Source organism: Fusarium coffeatum (assembly GCF_003316985.1).
Source record: "Fusarium coffeatum strain FIESC_28 chromosome Unknown BRIP53273_contig_140, whole genome shotgun sequence".
Lineage (NCBI taxonomy): Eukaryota > Fungi > Ascomycota > Sordariomycetes > Hypocreales > Nectriaceae > Fusarium > Fusarium coffeatum.
The window spans coordinates 138,338-160,003 of NW_022157933.1; the positions used below are offsets into that span (position 1 = coordinate 138,338).

At 48.3% G+C, this 21,666-nt stretch overlaps 6 protein-coding genes across 6 annotated transcripts; 2 read left to right on the plus strand and 4 right to left on the minus strand.

Annotated features, from left to right (window-relative positions):
- Window positions 1-369: 369 nt before the first annotated feature.
- Window positions 370-1,173, minus strand: FIESC28_06541 (uncharacterized protein; the record flags this gene model as incomplete). The annotated part of the gene is made up of 1 exon (XM_031160685.1): window positions 370-1,173. One exon carries the CDS (start codon window positions 1,171-1,173, stop codon window positions 370-372), a length of 804 nt encoding a protein of 267 aa, XP_031015291.1.
- Window positions 1,174-8,453: 7,280 nt separating this feature from the next.
- On the plus strand, window positions 8,454-12,611 carry FIESC28_06542 (uncharacterized protein; the record flags this gene model as incomplete). Its single annotated transcript, XM_031160686.1, has 2 exons — window positions 8,454-11,559; window positions 11,608-12,611. The coding sequence occupies 2 exons, from the start codon at window positions 8,454-8,456 to the stop codon at window positions 12,609-12,611; spliced, it is 4,110 nt and encodes a 1,369-aa protein (XP_031015292.1).
- Window positions 12,612-13,372: 761 nt separating this feature from the next.
- On the plus strand, window positions 13,373-14,281 carry FIESC28_06543 (uncharacterized protein; the record flags this gene model as incomplete). Its single annotated transcript, XM_031160687.1, has 1 exon — window positions 13,373-14,281. The coding sequence occupies one exon, from the start codon at window positions 13,373-13,375 to the stop codon at window positions 14,279-14,281; it is 909 nt and encodes a 302-aa protein (XP_031015293.1).
- Window positions 14,282-14,403: 122 nt separating this feature from the next.
- Window positions 14,404-15,327, minus strand: FIESC28_06544 (uncharacterized protein; the record flags this gene model as incomplete). The annotated part of the gene is made up of 2 exons (XM_031160688.1): window positions 14,404-14,751; window positions 14,830-15,327. 2 exons carry the CDS (start codon window positions 15,325-15,327, stop codon window positions 14,404-14,406), a joined length of 846 nt encoding a protein of 281 aa, XP_031015294.1.
- Window positions 15,328-16,312: 985 nt separating this feature from the next.
- Window positions 16,313-18,214, minus strand: FIESC28_06545 (uncharacterized protein; the record flags this gene model as incomplete). Its single annotated transcript, XM_031160689.1, has 1 exon — window positions 16,313-18,214. One exon carries the CDS (start codon window positions 18,212-18,214, stop codon window positions 16,313-16,315), a length of 1,902 nt encoding a protein of 633 aa, XP_031015295.1.
- Window positions 18,215-20,099: 1,885 nt separating this feature from the next.
- Window positions 20,100-20,505, minus strand: FIESC28_06546 (uncharacterized protein; the record flags this gene model as incomplete). The annotated part of the gene is made up of 2 exons (XM_031160690.1): window positions 20,100-20,229; window positions 20,315-20,505. The coding sequence occupies 2 exons, from the start codon at window positions 20,503-20,505 to the stop codon at window positions 20,100-20,102; spliced, it is 321 nt and encodes a 106-aa protein (XP_031015296.1).
- Window positions 20,506-21,666: the final 1,161 nt, after the last annotated feature.

Below are 21,666 nucleotides of genomic sequence, written 5' to 3' on the forward strand. Positions count from 1 at the left end.
TGGGTAGAACTTTGCAAGTATCGCGATACGCACCCTTTGCACTGCTCGTCCATCCCCATCGGATATGCTACAGAAGACCAGCTGCCAAACTGGAGTGATTATACTCATCACCAATGATCTCTCGGTCAAGTGTATCTTACTTTGAACACCGGCATCACTGTGAGTGAGTTGAGAGCGCACATTGTATGTATCGCATGTTTACAGTTCTACCTGTGGGAGAGTAATGTGAAGTTTCTGTAGAAGCCTTAACAGTAATTGAGGACACACTCGGCCGGTTCCTGTCTAGGGACATATCGTTAAAAGAATAGTCTCCCGGATCATTGCTTGTAATCATGTATCATTATGACTATGAGAAGATTTGAAGCCATATCAGGCTAGTTCTTCAAGTCGCTTAGCCAAAGTCAGGAATCCTTCATCATCCTGTGTAATCCAGAGATCAACCCATTCCTTAGCTTCCTGGTATTTCTCGTCACTTTTATCCCATCCCTCTTCCCTAGGCCGTTCAATATACACAGTCCTCAAGCCGCATGACCTCGCAGCAGCAAGATCGCTGAGGTGTGCGGCGACCATAGCCACTTCCTCGGGCTCCAGTTCCAACTCCTTCGCAGCGCCGGTATACACCCTTGGGTTGGGCTTGTAGGCTCCAAATTTCTCTGCTGAGAGGAAGTACTGGAAGCCTAGGTTGCCAAAGTCGTTCAGATCTCTGAGTAGTGAGACGTTGCCGTTGGACAGAGTACTGGTCTTGTGTGTCTTGCCGAGCTTTTGGAGACCATCTGAGGAGTCATCCCACGGCGTCAAGCGATGCCAGACAAGACTGAGTGATTCAATCTCGGGTGGACTGTAGAGATCAGAGAGATCCCAGGCTTTTAGCAGCTCGACGAGACTGTCGTGATGGTGTTGGTCGATGGTCTTCCATGTATGCTTCTCGGGGTCAAAACCTCGAGTAAATTTCCCGTATGAGTTTCTCCACTCTTGAGCGAAGCGACCCCAGTCTTGTTCAGTGAGATTTTGGATTCGAGCCTTGAGGTCTTGGTCGAGATCGGAAGAAGCTTTGCGGAAGGCTCGCAGTGTCAGTTCCTCGGTTACGGTTGTGCGCCAGTCGACGGTAGTGCCGAAGACGTCGAAAGTGAGGCCTTTGACCTTGGCCAGTGGTGAGACTGCTCCTGGAGACATGCTGAATATGTTTTTAACGGTGAAATTATATTCGAGAACTTGGTGATGATGTTTCTTTTATCTTGCATGGATTCAAGTTGTATCTGTGGATTGTCTGGTGTTAAATACGTCACATGATAGATGTTACGCCCTTGATGTGACAATTGCATGAGATGAGTTGAGGGAACACATACCATGATGTGAAATAATGCACGACAGCAGGTTATCACTGTCAATCAAAAACCGAGTTACGACTGAGCGAACAATCTTGATGGCGATGGCGATAGGTGAACAAAAGGCTGCTGTCGGGAAGTGTAGGGTATCTTGGTCACGTCTGAACAACGATATGACCTATTTATTGTCACTCCAACATGGCATGACAGACAGTAACAAATGATTTGTTATAAATAGATACGAAGTTAGATTGAAGATATCCGAGCGCTGTGAGTATATCCTATTCGGATTCCAGCATCCAGTTGTGATGTCCTCAATGCCTGCTCGTAATAATCCTCACAAAGAAATAGCATATGTTTGATCATAGTAAAGTTGCAGTAAACGTAAATCGCTAGAAGAAGATAAAGGCATATAATGAGAATCAACTTTAAGGCTCACCATCAACAATATCAGTGCTCTGACACACCTGATGAAAAACGATACCTGTGTATTCTTAAAAGCAGCGACGGAGAACCGGAGCAGTTGCCAGACAATCGCAAGCATCAAGTCAAGATCGTTATAGTTGTTATACTCGTGACATCGATACTTCGCAGAGCATCCTAACCTCTGGTTCCGTATCTAGCTTCATGTTGCCCTACAATTTCTTGGGATACACCGTGACCCATTGCGATGTCTGGGCAGAACGGGACCAAGTGACCATGAGCTCAAGCCGCGTGCTTCTTGCTACAACTACCTCAAATCTACAATAAGCAAGTAGTTTCCTTAGCTGAACTGACAAATTCTGTGTCTCGCCTGTTTGGTGTGAGTCTGAATCAAACTGACACTGATTAAGTATGAACGAGGTTACTTTTGTCATGCTTCACATAAGTGACGTTGGAAAATGACTACCACAGATTGCCATCTGACGACCTGGATACTTAGATACAGCTGAGAAAAGACCGAATGGTTGACACACTCATAATTAAGGTGCCACAGAATCGTGCAGAGAGGTTTCACCGCACTATCACAAGACAATTGTACTCAGCCGCTTGACAGTTCCGAGCTGCACACACCCGACGCATGTAGTACGAGTCAGCAGAGGCGTATTATCTCTGCCCTTCAAGCATCATGCCTGTGATAAACGACCAGCTCGACTCACATATATGCCTTAGGAGAATCCTAATCGTTGTTGAAAAGTCTTATCATGAGTCATTGGAGCGAAATATCGAGTTAATGGACCCATGCTCGTATATAGAAAGAACAATATGGAGCCAAGTATCTCTCCGAAGTCGAGAAAGTGTAGCCTAGATTCGATCGGATGTATATGCAACAACTTGATAAAACAAAAGAAGCTCCCCAAAAACCGAAGATCCAATGACCTAAACAGAGCTTCCGAGAGGAGTAAGGATACGAAGTTGATACTGATTGCCTCAAATCGAGACTTATTGAACACCATAGCAGTGCAATCCAGCCCATGCCTTATTGTTTCCTGTCGGCATGTTATAGCCTCCGGGGAAGGTTTTCCGGGTAACACGACATCCGACCACATCTGCAGTTTCACACCTCGGCCTCAACAACCACATACACCCATCTCGTAAGGGGACCCTGCAAGACTCGTGTCATGTACGTTAATTCTGAAGGATGAGGCGGGGAGAGAGGTCTGTGTTTCTGCAGAATTGATAAAAAAAGGTCCATGATTAAATGATAGTTTGAGAAAAAGAAAAACGACATCCCGCTTGACCGAAAGCCCCACGAGAAGGATCACTTCCTAGGATAATACAAGTCACTCAGGGGTAAGAGCTTATGACAATCTACATATTCATGTATATCCACTTGTTCTAATGGACTGATTGCCGAGAGGCTGAGGAGTAAAGATTTCCTAATCGAGAAAGCTTCAGGCCAACTTGTGATACCATGCAGGAAACAGCACTTGTCAGCCGTTGAAGTGGCTTTTTTTGTGCTTTTGACTTGAACTATAAACGGGCCAGATAACACGGATCGGAATCCCTCAGGTGAGAGTGGGTTGTTAGTGAACTTAAACTCGATGCTCGAGGGGATCATAGCCGTGCGTTGTTTCATATAAACTTAACCATCATCCTGGCTTTATGAGTTTCGACATATGAGCATTCTTGCTACTTAAGCTGTGGATATAATCAAGGTTGTCACATTAAAAACGGCTCATATAATACACAACGAGAAAAATGACCTGATATGTTACACCAAGTACTTTCTTCTTTCTATCCATGGCGCCCCATAGCCTCTGTGCGTTGCAGCTGTAAGAAAGGTTGAGCGACTGCTCCTCTTTCAGTAGAGCCAAAGCGGACCGAAACTATGAGTCTAGGAGCGGAATAGTTTTGGTCACAAATGATATGAAAAAATGAATGTAGTATCTGTCATATTGTTGTATAGTAGATACGCTATTGGTGTAAAAGATTCCGAAATGCATCCGCAACAAAGTTACGCAGGAAGAGTGCATAGGGACAAAAGCGGATAGAGTGTGGCAGTGTTATTGAATAGTTGCACGCTGCTCATTGTTTGCTATTCAATGTACCTTTGACCTTCGAAAATCTTTGTGGTCGTTCGGTAGGGCGTACCTGATAGCTCATGTCAAACCTAAGGCGGTGCAACAAATGCTACGAGAACCGCGATTAGCGAGACCGAATCATTGTTTTTACGACTCTCAAGGCCTTGTGAAGTCAGAGGAGCCGCTTGAAAATGTAAGGACCCCTGCAATGACCCTGCATAAGCATTACTTTTTCTACGACGTGGCTTGCTGTCTTACATGAGCGTAGTCATATGAGAGACCAGCGTTGAACCAACGTGCAATCTTCAATTTTCCTCATCAATTTCGAGACTCTATTCTGCTTGTGTACCTGGAAGGAAACATCAGGTACAAACATAGAAGAAAGAATTCCCTCAAGATTCCCAGACTTAGTTTAGTCAACGGGAATTAACGGGAGAAACGGTAGATCGAAACTCGCAACAAATCTAGCCCACCGTAGTAGAACTAAACAGATAGTGTGTGTCATTGTCAAGTGCCGTTCAAGTAAACAAAGCGATCGTTGGCCCTGTTGTTGATTAGACTTGCTATCTATGAGCCGACGATGAAGCCGCATGTTTCATGTGGCAGCACGGCGCGTTAGTAGCGCATGGGCCACGAGGGGGATTTGCAGGCACGAACCATCCTATCGGCGCCAGGAGCCCCTTGGGTTGATGCTCGGTTAAGCCCATGATCGGGCGCATACTTACTTACAAGCCGATCCAAGAGTATCTTGACGTTGGAATGTCACAGCCGCCTTTGGACAGACACAAGCATCTGGATGGATAACGGCGCTGACGGCCCGTCATCTTAGAAGGATTTCTCTTACTGAAGTCTAAACGGGCCGCGCCTCGACTAATAAACGGCGAACGGGGTAAGTTTGATGAGAACGGTGCTTCCCGAGAGTGGGATTAAAACCACCGTACCGGTTGTTCCATAACTTGTCCACCGTCGACAGCGCGGTAAGCTAGCTATGCTTGTTTGTGCTAGCACAGACACCAGTGTTTGAGTGTTTGTGCATCGAGAGGAGATCAGATCGGCGTGGTTTGTGCTTCCGATTCAGCCCATGCAGTATGCGTAGTTCAACTGTCCATGAGGCAGGTACAGAGAGGTGCTTGGGGCGGCCGAATGACAACCGGGGAGCTCGGTAGTTTAGAAACCCTGGCCGATCTTTGCCCTCATAGGATTTTCAAGTTTCCTATCCGCACAGCTAGCCTCAATGTTTGCAACACGGTGTCGATGCCCAATTGTTTGAGCGGGGAATTGATACAGAGAAGACTGGAGCGGGCATATGAATCCTGCACACGAACTTGTGTTTCGATTGCTCTCATCAATGTGATCCTTGAGAGATGAGATGACCGGTGGTAATTAACCAGAAGCAAACTTGTTTGAGAGGTGATAATCAAAGTGAGTGCATAGAATGTGGAGCCTGGACCAGGGCTATGAGGAGCTGTCATCCGGGGTACAGCTCGGTACGAGTTTGCTGCATGTTCGTGCATACATACATATGAATATGTAGTTCTTGTGCATGCATATTAAGACGGCCATGATGCAGAGGAATCACGGCATTCAGACCAAGACCAGGCCGCGAATGTCAGAGGGAGTGAAGTTATTGTTCGCAAGATCGGCCAAGTTGTAGCTTTGCAAGCTGATTGAGTACTTAGCCCCTGCTGCCATAAACGCCATTGAGCAGGGGCGAAAGTGTTTTGTGTTGCAGCTTGGCGATGTAGGTTACCATTGTATAAGATTGGCTGGTTGTGTGTAAGTTGATTGTGGCATACGTATGTAGCAGCATCCCCGAGATCGTAGCCTTGCTTACTAGTTTGCTTCTAGAGAGGTGGCTCGTGCACTGCTTGTCCCGGAAGTTGAGGTCGTCTACGTCTAGTACCTAGTCGTTGAGTACCAGAACCTTGGACCAGGCGTTGGATTCGCTAAGAACAATAATAGAACTAGCTCCGGAAAAGATTTTGTAGCCTCTTATTTTTGTACAAACATGTACTCCGTAGGCCCCATTGTGTTTGGTAGATTGGGAGACCGAATTGCCTCTGCATGTTTCTCTGTGCTGTATTGACATACTCACAGCTCACGCCATGATCAGACCCCCAGACAACGAAGGAGGGTTCGCAATCTGTCATTTTGGCAAGGAACTTCCATGTTGTAGTGCTACCGAGGATCAACGGCTCCATATTGTAAATCCTGGGGCTTCGACTTGGAGGAAGTCTATGTACGTGCGATAGTCAGACCAAGTAAGCCAGGGATCGTACTTCAATCCATAAGGTCGTCACTCATCGACGTCGAGAGAGGAGATTGCGCATCCGGCGAGACCAACACGAGAAGCGTGGAACTCCTATTCGACGGCTCATTAACCAATCCTTGGAAATATGCAGGACCGATATTGCGGAACCACAAGGGCCCCTGGCCCGTGCATTAGCTTTCCCGGGGAGCTTTCTTTAGCTCATTCCGAAAGGGGGACGGACGTAGTTTTGTTGTCTCTAGACTCTGTATCCGTACAAGGTATCGATAAAGATTATCATCAGGCGACTGAAGAGATTTCCAGGTTCTTGGGGGAAGTACCTCGATCAATTGGAAATCTCAGGCATCACAATTTTCTAGGATGGAAGGTACTGGACGGAGCCCAGTTCCATTACTTCCTGCCATTCTGGTATCGATACGTCACTTCTTGATCAGGACCTTCCAGATTGTGTGTGTGACCGGGCACCGGAAGGAAAGTGCGCAGAGGTACCTACTCAGGTAGGCATGTAGTACAGACCTTCCGCAAATAACGGTATTCTGAGTTGCCTGCCTCATGGCGGGCCTCAGGGCAGTCATCAGATCAGACCACTCGTGAATCTTTTCCTTGGGAAATAAACGTTGTTTCAAGATCAATCTTCATCTGCATCTACTCAACTTTAAGCACACTCTTGGACAAATCACTTGCCTTTTCTTTCTCGTGGTGCTTCTACAGACCCGTTTGGTCGACCAGGATGGACAGGTCAGCCCTGGCCTGTCTAATCACTTCCAATTGATTGAATGCGACGTGCCAGGCCAGCCCAGGCCAGGGTGGAACTCTTATGGACCAGCTAATATTGATTGGATGTACGGACGGGACGAATCGAAAGAGGCGTCGACGGTCACCATTCTACAGACGCACCGTACGGAATGGCGCAAAGCCGGCCACAAGTGAGCGACAACAAAACTATCCAAGTTAGTTTTGAGCTGACGGAAAATTACAACAAGAATTGTTGGCTGGTATTGATTTGTCTGCGACAAGACATTTACGACACGGCCCAATAATACAATGCTCTCAGATTCTCACGCTGTGGCGTCCTCAGAAAGGGCCGCCTCTTCCAGACTCCTCATGTCAGTTGGCCAGACACTTCGAAAGTGACGACTTTGATGAGCATCACCTTCGACCTCGACGCCATTCCCCTCACCAGTCGAGTAAATATGTAAGCCTCGTCGACCCTTAATCAAAGACAACTAGGTCCGACTTCCCGGGCTCTGGCTTGGCTCCACCTCCCGCCGCCTAACTAGAACACCATTCCTTTTCTGTTCAGAGTTTGCAAGGATTCCATGCTATCGCCTCAAACCCCTGTTGGTTTGTCCTGGTTAGAGAGACATCCCTCGTCTTTGTCATTTGCAAGGCTCTGCTCAATTGTCATTAGCAATTGGACTGTTCGAACTGAACACCTCACAAGTGGATACTCAACAGGGACCTGGGCTCTCTGCGCCGCGTGGGCTTTAATCACATTTTGGACCTGCCTGGGGACAGCCGCACGCATCACTACCACCTACCTTTTGGACCCTCGAGATTCTTGATCATACTTCCAACATTCCTTATCTTTCCTTTCTCGCCCTCAAACTCGTCACCCTCTTTTTGAGTCTTGGTTTGGCTTTCGACCATCATTGCTTTTGGTCTTCCTGCTGCTGCTGCTAGTGCTGGTACTGGCTGTGATATCAGTATTATTCTTTGTTTCACTTCATCTGCAACAGTTGTACCTTGCATCCGGCTCGCGGACAACCAATTCTTTACACCCGGTGTCATGGCATCGTATTAGCTCTTACACTTCCGTGTGAACACCGAGGTTGGTTCAAAACGCCAGTCGTTTGCTTTATTTGCATTGTAAGTTAAGACACATTTTCCAGTCTTGTTACTTAGCGCATGTTTCAAGCCGCTCCCATTGTCGCATGTTTTACTTTCGACGACTTACAACAGCCCATGAATTTAACCATACACTGCGATTTTCCCGAATTGCCTTGTGATATCCTCGGAGTTCAAAAAGCTAATCTAGTTGACGTATAGCGATGGCATGACCCATTACCAAGACCGTGTGCGCAGTAACATTGGGATCTTTTCCTCTCGAGACCCGGGTATTTTACTTGAAACCCTCACCATCTCTTGAGTATAGTTCTCTCTACAGGTTCGTCCTACATCACATACTTCCAAAATAATATAGTGGCTGATTGTATGATGTAGAACATATTCTTTCCTTTCTTATAGCAACTTTTGACAGACACTGGTCCCCTCAGTTACGGGCAGCGTCCTCTCTACATTAACCCCCGCCAGTGAATATCGACGTCTTCTACAGGAGCATACTCAAACTTCACCATGGGCGTTTGGGAAACAGATGATGAGTATCTAAGTGGGCCGGCTGCCACCTCGCTGCCGACTCCTTTGGATACTCCCTATCGAACACCTTCAAGGACATCGAAGAAGTCACGACGCTCGATCACACCACCAGACCCAGATTCGTCTCCACCTCAACTACCGAACGAAATGGGTTCTAAAAGGTCATCCCGGAATGCCACAACCGATGAAAATATCAGCATACTCGACCCTCGACGATTTACTCCTACCTTACACGCTAACTTGGTATCCGAGATTTTGAACCTTCGACGAGATCAGGAAGAAAAGATTCGACAGATCGAGACCCTAGAAGCATCTCTGCATGCCACAAAAGAGGAGAAGGACAACCTAAAACAGAGCCTCACTGACACTGGCAAGGAAAGCAGATCGCTAAAGCGACAACTTTCTCTCCTTGAAGGGGGTTCCTCATCAGCACTTGGAGAGTTAGCACGAGAAAGAGATGATGCAGTTGAGTCTGTTGCTGATACGAGAAAGCGACTGGAAACTGCCCAAAAGAAAATTCGAATCCAGGAGGAGGACTCAGTAAGAGTCCACGATCAATGGGCTGAAGAGAAAGAAGAGTGGGAGAACGAAAGACGGAAGTTTGAACACCGTCTTCACGTCGCGGAAACTCGCCTGAAGACTGTTCTGGATGAAGTCGCTGCATATCAACAAACCCAGTTGAAGAACGTACCTGGTGGAGCCCACCACGCTGGTCATGACAGCGAAGCCGAGGAAAGTGGTCGCGAGAACGACGCTACCAGCATCAGAACTATGAGCATGACCAACAGCGTTCGGTTTTCTTTCACCAATGGTCTCGGGGCATTGAGATTGAACGGCAATTCTTTGGCTGACGAGCTGAACTTCGACGATGAGGACGAGCAGAGTGACTTTGACAACGGTCGAGAAAGCGCCATGTCAAATTATGGTCGAGAAAGCGCCATGTCAAACTATGGACCTTCCTTCCATGCTCGAAATCTCAGCCGAGACAGCCCGGTAAAGCGGTTTCATGCTCGAAACCAGAGCCTCGAGAGCATCAAGAGGACGGGAAGTGTGACTCGTGGAAGACTTTTCATGAACCCCCCAGTCCCAGAAGCCTTAGAGGATGAGGAGAATGAGAACGAGTTGTCTACTGCCATTGCTCCCAAAGTTTCATACACCGACACGGGAATCCAGTACTCGCCACCCCCTTCACCCAAATTAACTCCCGTGAAACCCGCAACTCCCGAGCGCCCAACTCGTACCAAGACCTCTGAAGTCGAGTGTTCCCCGAGAGCAGACGGGGAGATTGAAGCCAACCAGCGCCGGAAGCGTGTTCATCGCCCGCTCAGTCTCGAACCTACAGCGATTGAACGCGTTATGGTCTCAGCCTCTGTCCAAACGAATGAAGAGCCACTGGTACCCCCAATGACACCCAAGTCGCCTACTCGGCCACCACCACCTCCCCCAGTACAGGCTTCTGTAGTTGAAAAGCCTTTGATGGTTACGTCCTTTACACAAACCGACAGCCCGCCCCCTCGCCCATCATCGGCCACACCAGGCCGTTTGCCATCACCGCCTCCGCTTGCAATTCCAAGTATCAGCGTGCACCCTCCCAGCACCCGCCCTAGCACGCCCAAAGAGCCTCGGTTACCTGTTCTCCATAAAGACTTCGGATGCCAAGTTAGAATGCCTGAATCAATATCAACAGCTGAAGCGGGTGTGCAAACTGAAGGCATCCAGACGGATAAGCGAATGGCCCTACTGCCACCTCATCTCCAGCCTTCTGCCATTTCCTCACGCCCCTCTTCACCCAATCCATCATCTGGTATCGACATAACAAAGAGCTTTACCCCTGTCCCTGGTAACGTGCCACCACGAAACCCCCGTCGGCTGGAAAGGCAGAGCTTCGGCGAGCAACCATCATCTCCAATCTCTTTGCCCGAGGATGACTCACTTCATGATATTTACCCAGGGAACAACGATGATGGGCCCCTCTCTGGCCAGAAAGCTCCAATGCGACGACCGCATCGTTTCAGCAGCCTCTTTGCTGGCTTCGATGGTGGTAGTTCTGATGAAGCGGATGACTTTGGTGATGCCGACTTGAGTGATCTGGAGTATCGAACTGCACTATCTGCACCTCGACCTAAGTCTATTTCTAGTCGTCCCGGTAAGCGTAGCTCAACGGGTACGACGGATACCTATGGTACAATTCCAACATCACCTGAGCAGGTTATGTTGCGTCAAGGCCCTCGGGTTGCCACAGAACTTCACCAGCCATTCACAATCAAGTCTGGAAAGGGATTTGAAAAGGGTCCTGCTGCCATGCCGTCCAATCGGGCCAGTATCATGCGAAAGTCGGCCATGATCCAGAGTGGCATTACAAGCCATCAAGGCCCCAGTTCAACTGACACCAAAAACCCTCCTCCATTCCCTATCCCTACCAGAGCTAGCTCCAGAAACGTCCCAACAAGCACAAGTGCTCCAAGTGACGGCCAGAGAAGCCCAACTCGTGGCGATTTCTTCCAGCGTCGTGGATCAGGCCGTGTTTACCGTGCCGGTAGTGTACGAAAAGTCCGTTCTGCCGCTGCATTGCCGCGCCACCACCGACATCGCAAGCAAGATAGTCGGTCTTCTGCTCCATTGTCCCCTTCCACTGAAGCACCCGAGAGTCCAAGTCTCCCTCCTTTGCCAAGGAATGATATTACAACTCCTCGTACTCGTGCTCGCCATAGTGGCCAATATAAGCATCACCACAAGCTCTCTACCAACACGGATAACACTTTTAACACTTACAATACTTCCAACACTTACAATACCGGAAACACTCTCAACACCTCCAGTACCGATCCTCCTCCTTCCACGCAGAGCGCTGCACAGAACACGAGTGTGGTAGATGCTATTGCTCAGACCATGGTTGGCGAGTGGATGTTCAAGTATGTTCGCAGAAGAAAGTCTTTCGGCATGCCTGAAAGCAACGGCAAGGATGATACTGGTAACGACCGTCACAAGAGATGGGTTTGGCTCGCTCCTTATGAACGAGCAATTCTATGGAGCAGTAAGCAGCCGGCCTCGGGCACCGCCCTTATGGGCAAGCCTGGTCGAAAGTGTAAGTAACTCCTTGACTATATCCATGAGTGTTCGCTAACGGCTGTAGTGACGATACAATCCGTACTTGATGTCAAGGACGATAATCCTCCACCAAAGGGGACAACATCAGTCTTCAACCGATCTATTCTTATCTTGACACCGCAAAGAGCTCTCAAATTCACGGCAGAGTCTCCTGAACGTCACTATATCTGGTTGACGGCGTTGTCTTTCCTGGCACATTCGTCTCAGGCAGTCCCCGAAAACATTCCAGCACCACCAAAAATTCAGCAGACACCGCTGCCTGACTTTGAGGCACCACAGCCCAAATTGAAACGGGGCGGTATCAGAGATTCTATCCGTCTTGCTAAGGGCCGCACGGTTGGTCGTGCTGCACCACCCAGTGTCCCTAGCATTCCAAGTGTGCCATCTTCACAACTCGGAGATGCTGCGAACTTCCCAGCTATAGAGCCTGCTGAAGGACCTGCAAATACATACTCCCGGGATGATTCTATCGATGCCGCCCAGCCCCCACTGATACCACGATTCCATGATCGTAACCAGCCTGTTGCTCACGGCCGCAAGAGGAGTAACACAGGTGGTCATGTGCCCCCGCCGCTTTCTTTCCGAGGGTTCTCTGGCCCCATTACTGGTCATCAATCAGCAAATAGCACCGCTGGAAACAGCACCGGGACAGCAGGTTCCTCCGATATCTACCAGTCCCAACCATCAAATAACGGAGCTTGGGCGATGAGCCAGACAGGTTCGCAGCGAACATCAGAAGCCTCGTCTCGTCCGGGCAACTTCTTTGATGCTATCGGCACTGTACGAATGGAGGCCTTCATTAGTCCATTGGCATTTTCTCAATTCAACGATTACCCCGATGAGCAGGACGAGTTTCGGCACTCGCTCCGACGGCGAAGCAAAGAACAACGAAGACGACAAAGTCGAAGCCGACACCGAGATAGCTACAATTCTCGTAGCACTCGTACAACAAACGATGATTATTATCACGGAAGTAGAACAGCGGGAGAGGAAGACTATTTCCGTGACGACCCTTTCAGGGGATTTTAACATAAACCATTTTGCACAGCAGCCACGACGGCAATCACCATTTTCATTATCTATACTTCTTTTCTTTGTCAACTACCTTGGATAAGGAAGAGTTATGGCCGGTTATATACCCTTTTCTATATATATACTTTGGGATGGTTTGTGAACGGCTCAAAGGCTGGTCAAACCTCGGTTTGGAGTTTTAGAGTTGCTTTTTTACTGGAATGATGTTACAGTCATCAAAAGCTTGGAGGATACATGGACTCTTCCATCATTGTTTTGGTTAGAGGTTGGCATAACCTCGTTAAGGGGGGTCTGCCTATGGTGTGAGGAAGGCGAAATATAGTGCTGACCTGCCAAACAGGCGAGGTACAATTGAACTTGGAGAGTTAGTAGCTAGGTACATAAATGAAGACTAGGCACAGCCAGTTTCATCATATCCAGCCGCATTTGTGTATACTGCATATTCAAGGGAAGCTGGCAGATTAAGGGTACGAACACTGGCATATTACCTGGAATATTCGCTGAAATTCTTCAATGCTATGTGCTCGAAGTTGTTATAGCAGAATCAACGTCATTTCTAATTCAACGAATGCCCCACTGATGAATTTTCCCACTACCCCGCGATCTGCAGCTCAGCTCAGCGAGCTTCAATGTTTTCCACACCAACATTTCCACCCCAGCTCTTCCTATGATAAACTGCTCAACTTCCAAGACTTAATCTACCCGAATTCCATATTTGAACAAGCACCGAGCTGTCTCATCCGATCTCACAACTTACCATGGACACCTCCGCACCCACAGAAACACTCGAGCAGATGCAGACACGGCATCGTCGTGAGCTCAAAGATCTGCAAGGTCGCATAACTGGAAAGAAGAAGAACGCCACCAAGAAGACTCGCAAAGGCGTCAACGACGAGTGTGCAGAGATGGAGCGTCAACTACGAGACAAGCAAGCCGCCGAGGTTGCCGCCTTGAGTCCGAGCGAGAGCAAGAACGAGGAGAACGAAGATGATACTGCTTCTGAGGCAGGGGATAAGCCAGAGGAAGACAAACTTGCCGAAGAGACTCAGAAGTTGAGTGTCTCAGAGCCAGTGGAACAGCAGCAGCAGCAACCGGGGAAGAAACGAAACCGCCAGAAGGAGAGAATGGCTCGACGTGCTGCAGAGCAGGAAGCAGAGGCGCAGCGTGCGGAGGAGGAGGCGTCTAACATGACAAACTACCGAGCGAAGGAGAGCGAGTATATGAAGACGACATTCGAGAAGCACGGCCTAGTAGAGAAAGATATCGCCCCCGATGGACACTGTCTTTTCTCAGCGGTGGCGGATCAGTTGGGCCAAAACGACATCCCACTTAGCGACGGAGCTACGCAAGAGCCGGCTTACAAGACAGTACGACGAGTGGCTTCGCATTATATGCTGGAACATGGAGACGACTTTGCTCCTTTCCTAGAAGAGGACCTTGAAGGCTACGCTCGTAAGATGAGGGATACTGCTGAATGGGGCGGACAGCTTGAGCTCATGGCATTGGCACGGCAATACAAGGCAGAGATCCGAGTCGTGCAAGATGGACGCATGGAGCGCATTGGCGAGGAAGAGGGAGCCGAGTCAGGAAAGACGCTATGGCTGGCATACTACAGGCACGGCTACGGGTTGGGAGAGCACTACAACTCTCTCCGAAAAACATCATGATGAGAAGGAAAACAGAAAATCGCTCTTTTTCTTTTGTGTACAACGGCGACAGATCACATACGGTGGCTGTTTGGTATCGAGACGTAAAGAAGAAGGTCTGGTCGCCGAAGCATTCAGTTGGGCTATCGGCTCCAGACAGAGAGGAAGTCCATCACTGCGCCTTCTGGACTCGTGCCGGCCTTGTGCGTCCTTGTTGGTTTGAGAAGACTCAATCGATGTAGGGCGTCGGCCCAAGGTTTTGAGCAGGGGTCCTCGTGAACGGTACCGTCGTCGTTGTATGCGATTTCCTCACCAGGAGCTGCCAGAAGGGCTTCGTAAAGCTCCGGTGAGACGCCCCACGGAGGGCCGTTTGCGGACATGGGTTTTGTCGAAGGGAACTCGAGGCAGACGAGACGACCATCATGTGAAAGCAGCTCCGTCATGCGCTTGGCCCATCTTGGTCGCGCCACTGGAGGTAAAGCGCACAAGAACTATCAAGTTAATTAGTTTACTGGAGAACAGCAGAGAAACCCAGTATCTATGAGCTGGACCGGAAGGATAATAATTACCGTATAATCGTAGATGAGATCGAACTTGCCGTTGTCACCGATATCCTTAGCCCAATCTTGCTTGAAGAAATCACCAGTAACCCAATTGATCTTGCCCTTTTCCAAGCCGTCAACGGGCTTATAGAGTCCCTCTGATTCGGCTTGTTTTTGGTTCTTGATAGCCTCCTCCTTTGCAGCAGCGCTGTAATCGAGACCCCAGACGTCGTAGCCCCACGAGCTCAAGAGAAGCACGTCATGACCACGGCCACAGCCGGGTACCAGAGCGGTTTTTTTCTGAATAGCACCTGCGGAGTCTCGGAGAGGATGTCCGCGATGGTCCTGATGTTGAGAGGGGGGTACGAGATCGTGTCTTTGGGCGAGAAGGTCGTGGAGGGCAATGGAAGCGGTGCCGCGGTCCCAGGGAGTTAAGGACTCTTGCCAACAACTATCCCATTTGGAGCCTTGCTCTGCGAATGGGACAGAGGAGATGCGATCCTCTAAAGGGTTTTCGGTAGCCATTGGCGCGTGGGTAACTAGTATGACGGGGTTATATGGCGGCGGATACGTGTAGGAAGTAAAATTGCTCGACCCGAGGTCACGAATTTGAGTGTTAAGATAGTGCAGGTTAATGGAGGTGAGGGGGAGGGTCCCTTCGGGTCGGGCGATGGACGGATGGATCGATCAGCTCGGATCCAATGGTGGGGTTAGAATGACGAAATAGGGGTGTTTGTGGGGAGCTGTCAGTTTATATATAATTGATATTGTGTTGCGTTACAAGATAATCGGCCTTGGAAGAATTTAGACAAGATATGCAGTAGAGTTGAATTGTTAGGGAAAACCGAGGAAGAAAAGAAACAATTTTTAACTTGGTCGCGTGCTTTGCTCAACTTTCGGAAGGCATGACACACTATCTGTACAAGCATCCGGAGTGCTTACCTAGCGCATACGCTAATATAAATTGGAAGGCATGAGCGAGGGACGATATCGGAAAGCGACTGCCATTTATCATCAGATGTTCGTCAGGAAGGTGTTATGCTCTGTAATGCTGTGTTGAGACTGGTAAAACAGTAACTCGTTTGACATGTGAAGTATATCGAATGGTGGGGGTTTCAACGTCATCTACCTAGGTACCTACTCATGGAGCTCATAATGTCTCAGTGAACTTGATCAGGATCACTTATTAAGAGCAGAGCCTAGACAGTTCCAGATACTCACCACACAATGCAAGACCCAGCCAAGTACGGATCAAAAGAGGCGCAAAAGTCAGGTCTAACCTGCATCATATGCACATGCCGTGCAACATCACGAGGCGCACCTTGTACAGCAGGATCGGGTCATGACACCTAGGTACCACTGAAGCGTCTGTCTAGAAGTGGTCTGTCAGAACGGCCCAAGATAAGACATTTCGTTTACTCGGATAAGCCAAGTACCTTAGATATACAGCATCATCTAAATTCCCTATTCATATACAAGCTAAGAAGAAAAGGACCATTAACTCCTCCCCTTAGCTTCTTGTCTGCCCTTCTTGTCTGCCCTTGGCAAAGTCCTCCTCGAACTTTTTCTTTTTCTGGGCGAGCGAGTCCCATAGACTCCCACTCTCCTTCAGAGCCTCAGGCTTACCACCTTTGAGGGCCCAGAGAATGCTAGTGCTGAAGTTCTCAAAGGCTCCGGCATCCTTAGGAATCTGTTGAAAGCCATCAGGATCAGGCGTAGACTCTCTGGAACGCATGTTTTGGAAGGTATCCTTGACCTTCCTTTTCCCCTTTCCAAACTGTGTCCCTGCGTTACCAACGAAGCGCCCAATCTTTCCGGCAAAAGATGTTTCTGATTTCTGCGAGGAATCTACCTCTGTTGTTTGCATGGGGACATCGGCCGTGACTTGAGGGGCCGTAGTCTGCGTCGCGGTCTGGATGTTGACCCCGATACTTTCTTCCAAAACCTCTTGGACACTAGCCGGCTCCTTCTGTTCGATCGTAGGGCCCCGAAGTCCTTCAATGGAGATGTTGCACATGCTTTTGACTCTCTTTTCTGCTTCCCGGGACAGCATCATTTCTCCATTGTCTTCCTGCCCAGGCTTCAGCTCATAAGCAGGCATTTGGATAAAATCTTCCATTGCTTCAAGCGTGGCCCGGATGACTGTTTCTTCACCGTTGAACCATTCTCGATGTCCTTTGCCACAAGTTTCGCATTCAGGGACATCCAGCTTGAACCTACCAAGAAACTTGTGCGCCAGTATCTCGGCTTTATGAGCGCCAGCAAAAGGTTTGCTGGATTCATAAATGATCTCAGTGTTCTTTCCGTAGCAATTGTTGGGCTGATGTTGTCTCTCAATGGCGCTTTTCTCAGTCCATCCAACTTTGAAAACTCCTTTGTTCTTGGTGTGCCTCAAGACGTACACAATCCCATGTTTTCGCTGATTGCCAGGGATAGGAGGAGTGCGCAGAGCTTCTATAATGGGAGAAGCATGATGCAAAGTCCCCTTTCGACTTAGTTTAGCTATGCCAATGCCTTCAAAAGCAATTTCATTGCCGAGAGGGTCATCTTCAAACTTAGGAGCCTTTCCTTCCCATGTTGAAACAACGTCAGTGGGCCGATCGACGACAGACCTTTCGTCGGTAATGATTGAAAGCTCCTCGGGCATTCCTTTGAAAGACGCATTGTCATCCTCTGAAATGCTTTCTGCAATGGCAGGTTTGCCACCAGCAGAGGAGTTGTTTGGAGTCGGTAAAGTACTGCCGAGAGACAAGGTCGAAATATCTTTTGTGATAACGTTGACTGCAGATTTATCTGTGTTTGTCGTAGGCACAGGCTCATGATTGACGATGTCAGGTTGAGTGTCTGGTATGGAACGGTCAAGGATAGAAGCCGGGAGTTTGATGGGAGTTCTGATTGAATCAGGTTCGGTGAGAGGAGTCGGGAAAGGTGAGGTATCGTTACAGAAAGAAGGATCAAACATTTCTGTCTCTGGCGTTTCTGGTGTCTCTGGCTCTGACGCCTCATCTGGATCATCTTTCAAGGCTCTGCTCGACTCTTGCGACAAAGACTGCGAAGTCTCAGCTGGAGTATCGGCCAGGGCAGTAGACGCGCAGTGCCTGTCCTTCCACTCCTCGAATGACTTCAAGACATGAGGTTTGTGTACATGGCAGTGTGTAATCTGAAGAAGTCTTTCGACCTTTGGATAAAAGAATGAAACATCTAGGCATTCTTTCTTCTGCTCAATCTCTGACCAAAGACGCATGGCTTCGTCTCGCGCAATGTCAGCCCGTGGGTTACCACAACGAGTCGAGTCGCCTTTTTGCCAGCGACAAAACTTGAAATCATGTTCATCTTCGGGCTTCGGAAAGAAAACGATGAGCTCTTTTAACCCCGCGAAAAGAGGACGTTCAGAGACTTGGGAAGTGGTCATATTGATACGAGATAATGAGAGTTGCTAAGTATGCACTCAGTCTCACGAGAACTCAAGTCGCGTCTACGGTCTATTAAATGCTGAGAAATTCGAGTGGCTAGCAATTCCATACTCCAGGGGATTGAAATGAGCACAAGGATCTGGAAACCCAGCCCTGAGGAACATGGCGTTGGTTCGAGGTTTGGAAGTTCATGGTGATGGATGATATGCAGTTGGTCGTGCTTTGCAGACGGAAGGATTTCCCCGGGCTAGAAGAGGAAATAACATGTCGAGAGCTGAAGAGTGTTGAAACACCAGGGGCCACGTGCTAGTCATCCTTACGACTGGGTGTAAGTCTGAGCCCAGGGCTATTATCGTGCTTGGCGACCCTGTTCTTTTGTGATAACCCATACGCGAGGGTTTCAGTTTATGTAAGGCAGTGTGTGTGACAACCCACGTTTCTCACCACCATCTTTTTGCTAGGGGAGGGTTGCAGTGAGAGTGCAAGATCCAGATAGACACGGACTTGACCGATACGTAGCCCTGAGCCTTGCCGGGTGATTCTGCTGTGCCGTTGATCGAGCGTGCGGGGGGCCTCATGCCCAGCAAGACAAGGCCTTGGGTCTGGGAAACGATAAGGAACTTTTGAGATAGATCTCGATGTTTTTATTTGATTTGAGGGTCTTATGACTTTTGAGCACTGTGAGTGTTAGATGAGAACAGAGAAGAGTCGAAATTCGATGTTGGTTTACTGCAACCTCTTCAGTGTTCCAGGCATGCCTGAAGTTCTGTCAAGGCGCCTGTTCGCGGTCAGTATAGTGTAGCACTATGCAGTGGTTATCTTATCTCAGAACTCAACTTATCAGTTATCAGAGCTTTTATCCGCGGCAGTTGACAGCTGAAGAATGCTGGCTGGAAAGTACGATGCTTAAACAGTGGAGTTGGGTATGAATTTCACGATCAATGATCCCAATATAGTGGCAAGGGAACCGCTCACGTGCATGAAACATTCGGAACCTGCCTCAAGTACCGAAAACGGTCCCTTTGCCTCGGAAGCGCGAGTTCATCATAATCAAGGAATTGGACAAAATATGTGTGGGTGACTGTTTATCTCATTATAGTACTGTCAAGTATCTATCTAAGCAGCCCAGCCCTGGGCAGTTCAAAGCCGTGGTAATTCGGCTTGATAACTAGCTAATAAACATGATCCGCCAGTGGTATATACATCATCCATCCAGTCATCCATCTATGTACCAGCAGTACGGATATATCTTGTATATCATGCCGTTGCAGAAAGTGGGGAGGGGAAAATAAGAAGCAAGAAAGTAGACTATATGGGGGTCATTCATTGCCTCCATTTTTGTGTCCCGAACGCCGAAACCCCGGATATCCGCTATTTGATACCGAAAAAGAGAACAAGGCAATACGTAAAAACAATGGTTGGTGGTAAAGTAAAATCAAGGTATGAGGGGAATATCAAGATGGTATGTCTTGGTATGACGACACTTGTTGCTCCCGATGCGTCCTTTGGTGTGTGGTTGCTGTTACTTGCGGATAAAAAGCCGAGGTTAGAATTTGGGATGACGGGAATAGATGGACTCGATAAAAAACATTCCCGGCCCGACAAGATACTCAGTAAAAAGAGAATCAAGTCCAAGTCGCTTCATCTCGGTCGGATCAAGGGCCGAATGGGGATAAGAATGGCCCACATGAGATTGTGTTGTGCAGCGCAGTTGCAGTAGTATCGGTCAAATACAGACCGAACCGAGTGAAAGGAAGCCCATGATCCATGTCCTTTTTTTCTGTCGAACCATTTTCCAGTGACGAAAAAAAGAGTATTCATCGATAAGAGACAAGTTTTGAGGGTTGATGTGATAGACAAAGAATGTGAATATGGCGATGGGCGTCATGATTGGTGAGATGGGATCAGCCAAACATGCCACTGTCGCAAATCTCCTCCAATGAAGATGCCGTAGTGATCCGATGAGCTGTAAAGGTTGTCGACAGCCATCTTCTTGATTCGTCCTTCTTTCCTCCTGTCGTGTAAGGGAGGTTTTTGATTGAGTGGCCTTTTCATCATCGCAAGTGAATAGGTACGTAGTGAGTGGCCAAGTCCCTTACAGACCACAGTCTTCAAAGTCGCGAATCATGATGGCCATCTGAGCTCTCTTGGCAGCCTCGGCAATAAGAGTAAAGTCCTGGAGGAAAGGAGCCGTTGAAGGGTTGTTGCCTTGGGTAGGAGCTGGCTGAGGAACCATCTGGACAGAGGGGGACTGCTGAGCCGAGGAAGAAGAGCTGGAAGGGGCGTCCATTGTGATAGTGGTTGTTGGTGGTAATAGATAGTGACGGACGATGGTTGTATAAGCGAGTGAGTCTTGTGAGAGATAGATGGTAGGAAGAGTAAAAAGTGTGGAAGAAAGTTGAGGTGGGAGAGGAGGGAATATGTATTCGGGACGAGGAGAAGAGAGACGACAAAGTTGGGTCAGGCAGCCAAGAAATAGTGACAGCACAGTATACTATGCTGCATGTACCATGGATGTATGGATGTGCTGGATGGATACGATGCAGTACGCATATGGACCGGATATGCTTATGTATGATGGATGGCTTATAATTAGTCTGAGCGCGTGGGGTAAAATGACGGGATGTCAATCTTTTGCTTTGGCTTTACTTGCTTTTCCCCTTTGGTCATCAACAACCCAACTTGTCAACTTGTTTCACACACACACTTTTTCTCTTTTCTCCTCTGCAGAGTGACGTTCCAGGTTACCAAAAGTGGTGACGCTGTTGACAATCAAATCATCTAGAATCATTCTTGTCTTCTCTGGTGTGAACGATTTCGGCTTTAGGCTGATGCCGCAAGCTGTTCTGTTCTGCGCTACAGATAAAGGGCCGAGTGTCTCAGTAGCTAAGACACGACAGTTGGTCTCAGTTGAGATCGTGTAATCAAATGGAGCAACGGAAGCGCCGAAGTGTGGAGGAGGAGCAGGTTGATGTTGACGTTAATTTATAAAAAGTGGAGGATGCCGAGATATTGAATGAGGCCGAGAAAGACAGTCAGTCAGTTATCATGGAAAAGATGGCACCACATCTACTGCACTGTCTTCTCATCTACCTATTTTATCCGCAAACAAAGTAAAGCTCCGATGTTGCATGCAGAACAAATGTTCCTACATAGACAGATCCATCCATTCCCTTTCAAGACATAATCCTCAAGGTTCTTTTTTCTCTTTTACCGTAATTTACATGCCTCATTCTCGGCACTGCAAAAATCACGCGGCGGGTCCAAGCATAAAAAATCATTAACGAAAAAGAAGCCCCGGCGAAAAGAAAAAGAACAAATCTTTACTCGGCCTTATGCCCCGGGAGCTAAGGAACTGGGGTTTCTAGGGACAGTAGCCTCTGTGGATCTGGGGTGGAAACGGATCTTACTGTAGAAAAAGACCCATCTAGTTTTTTTTTTTTCTTTTTTC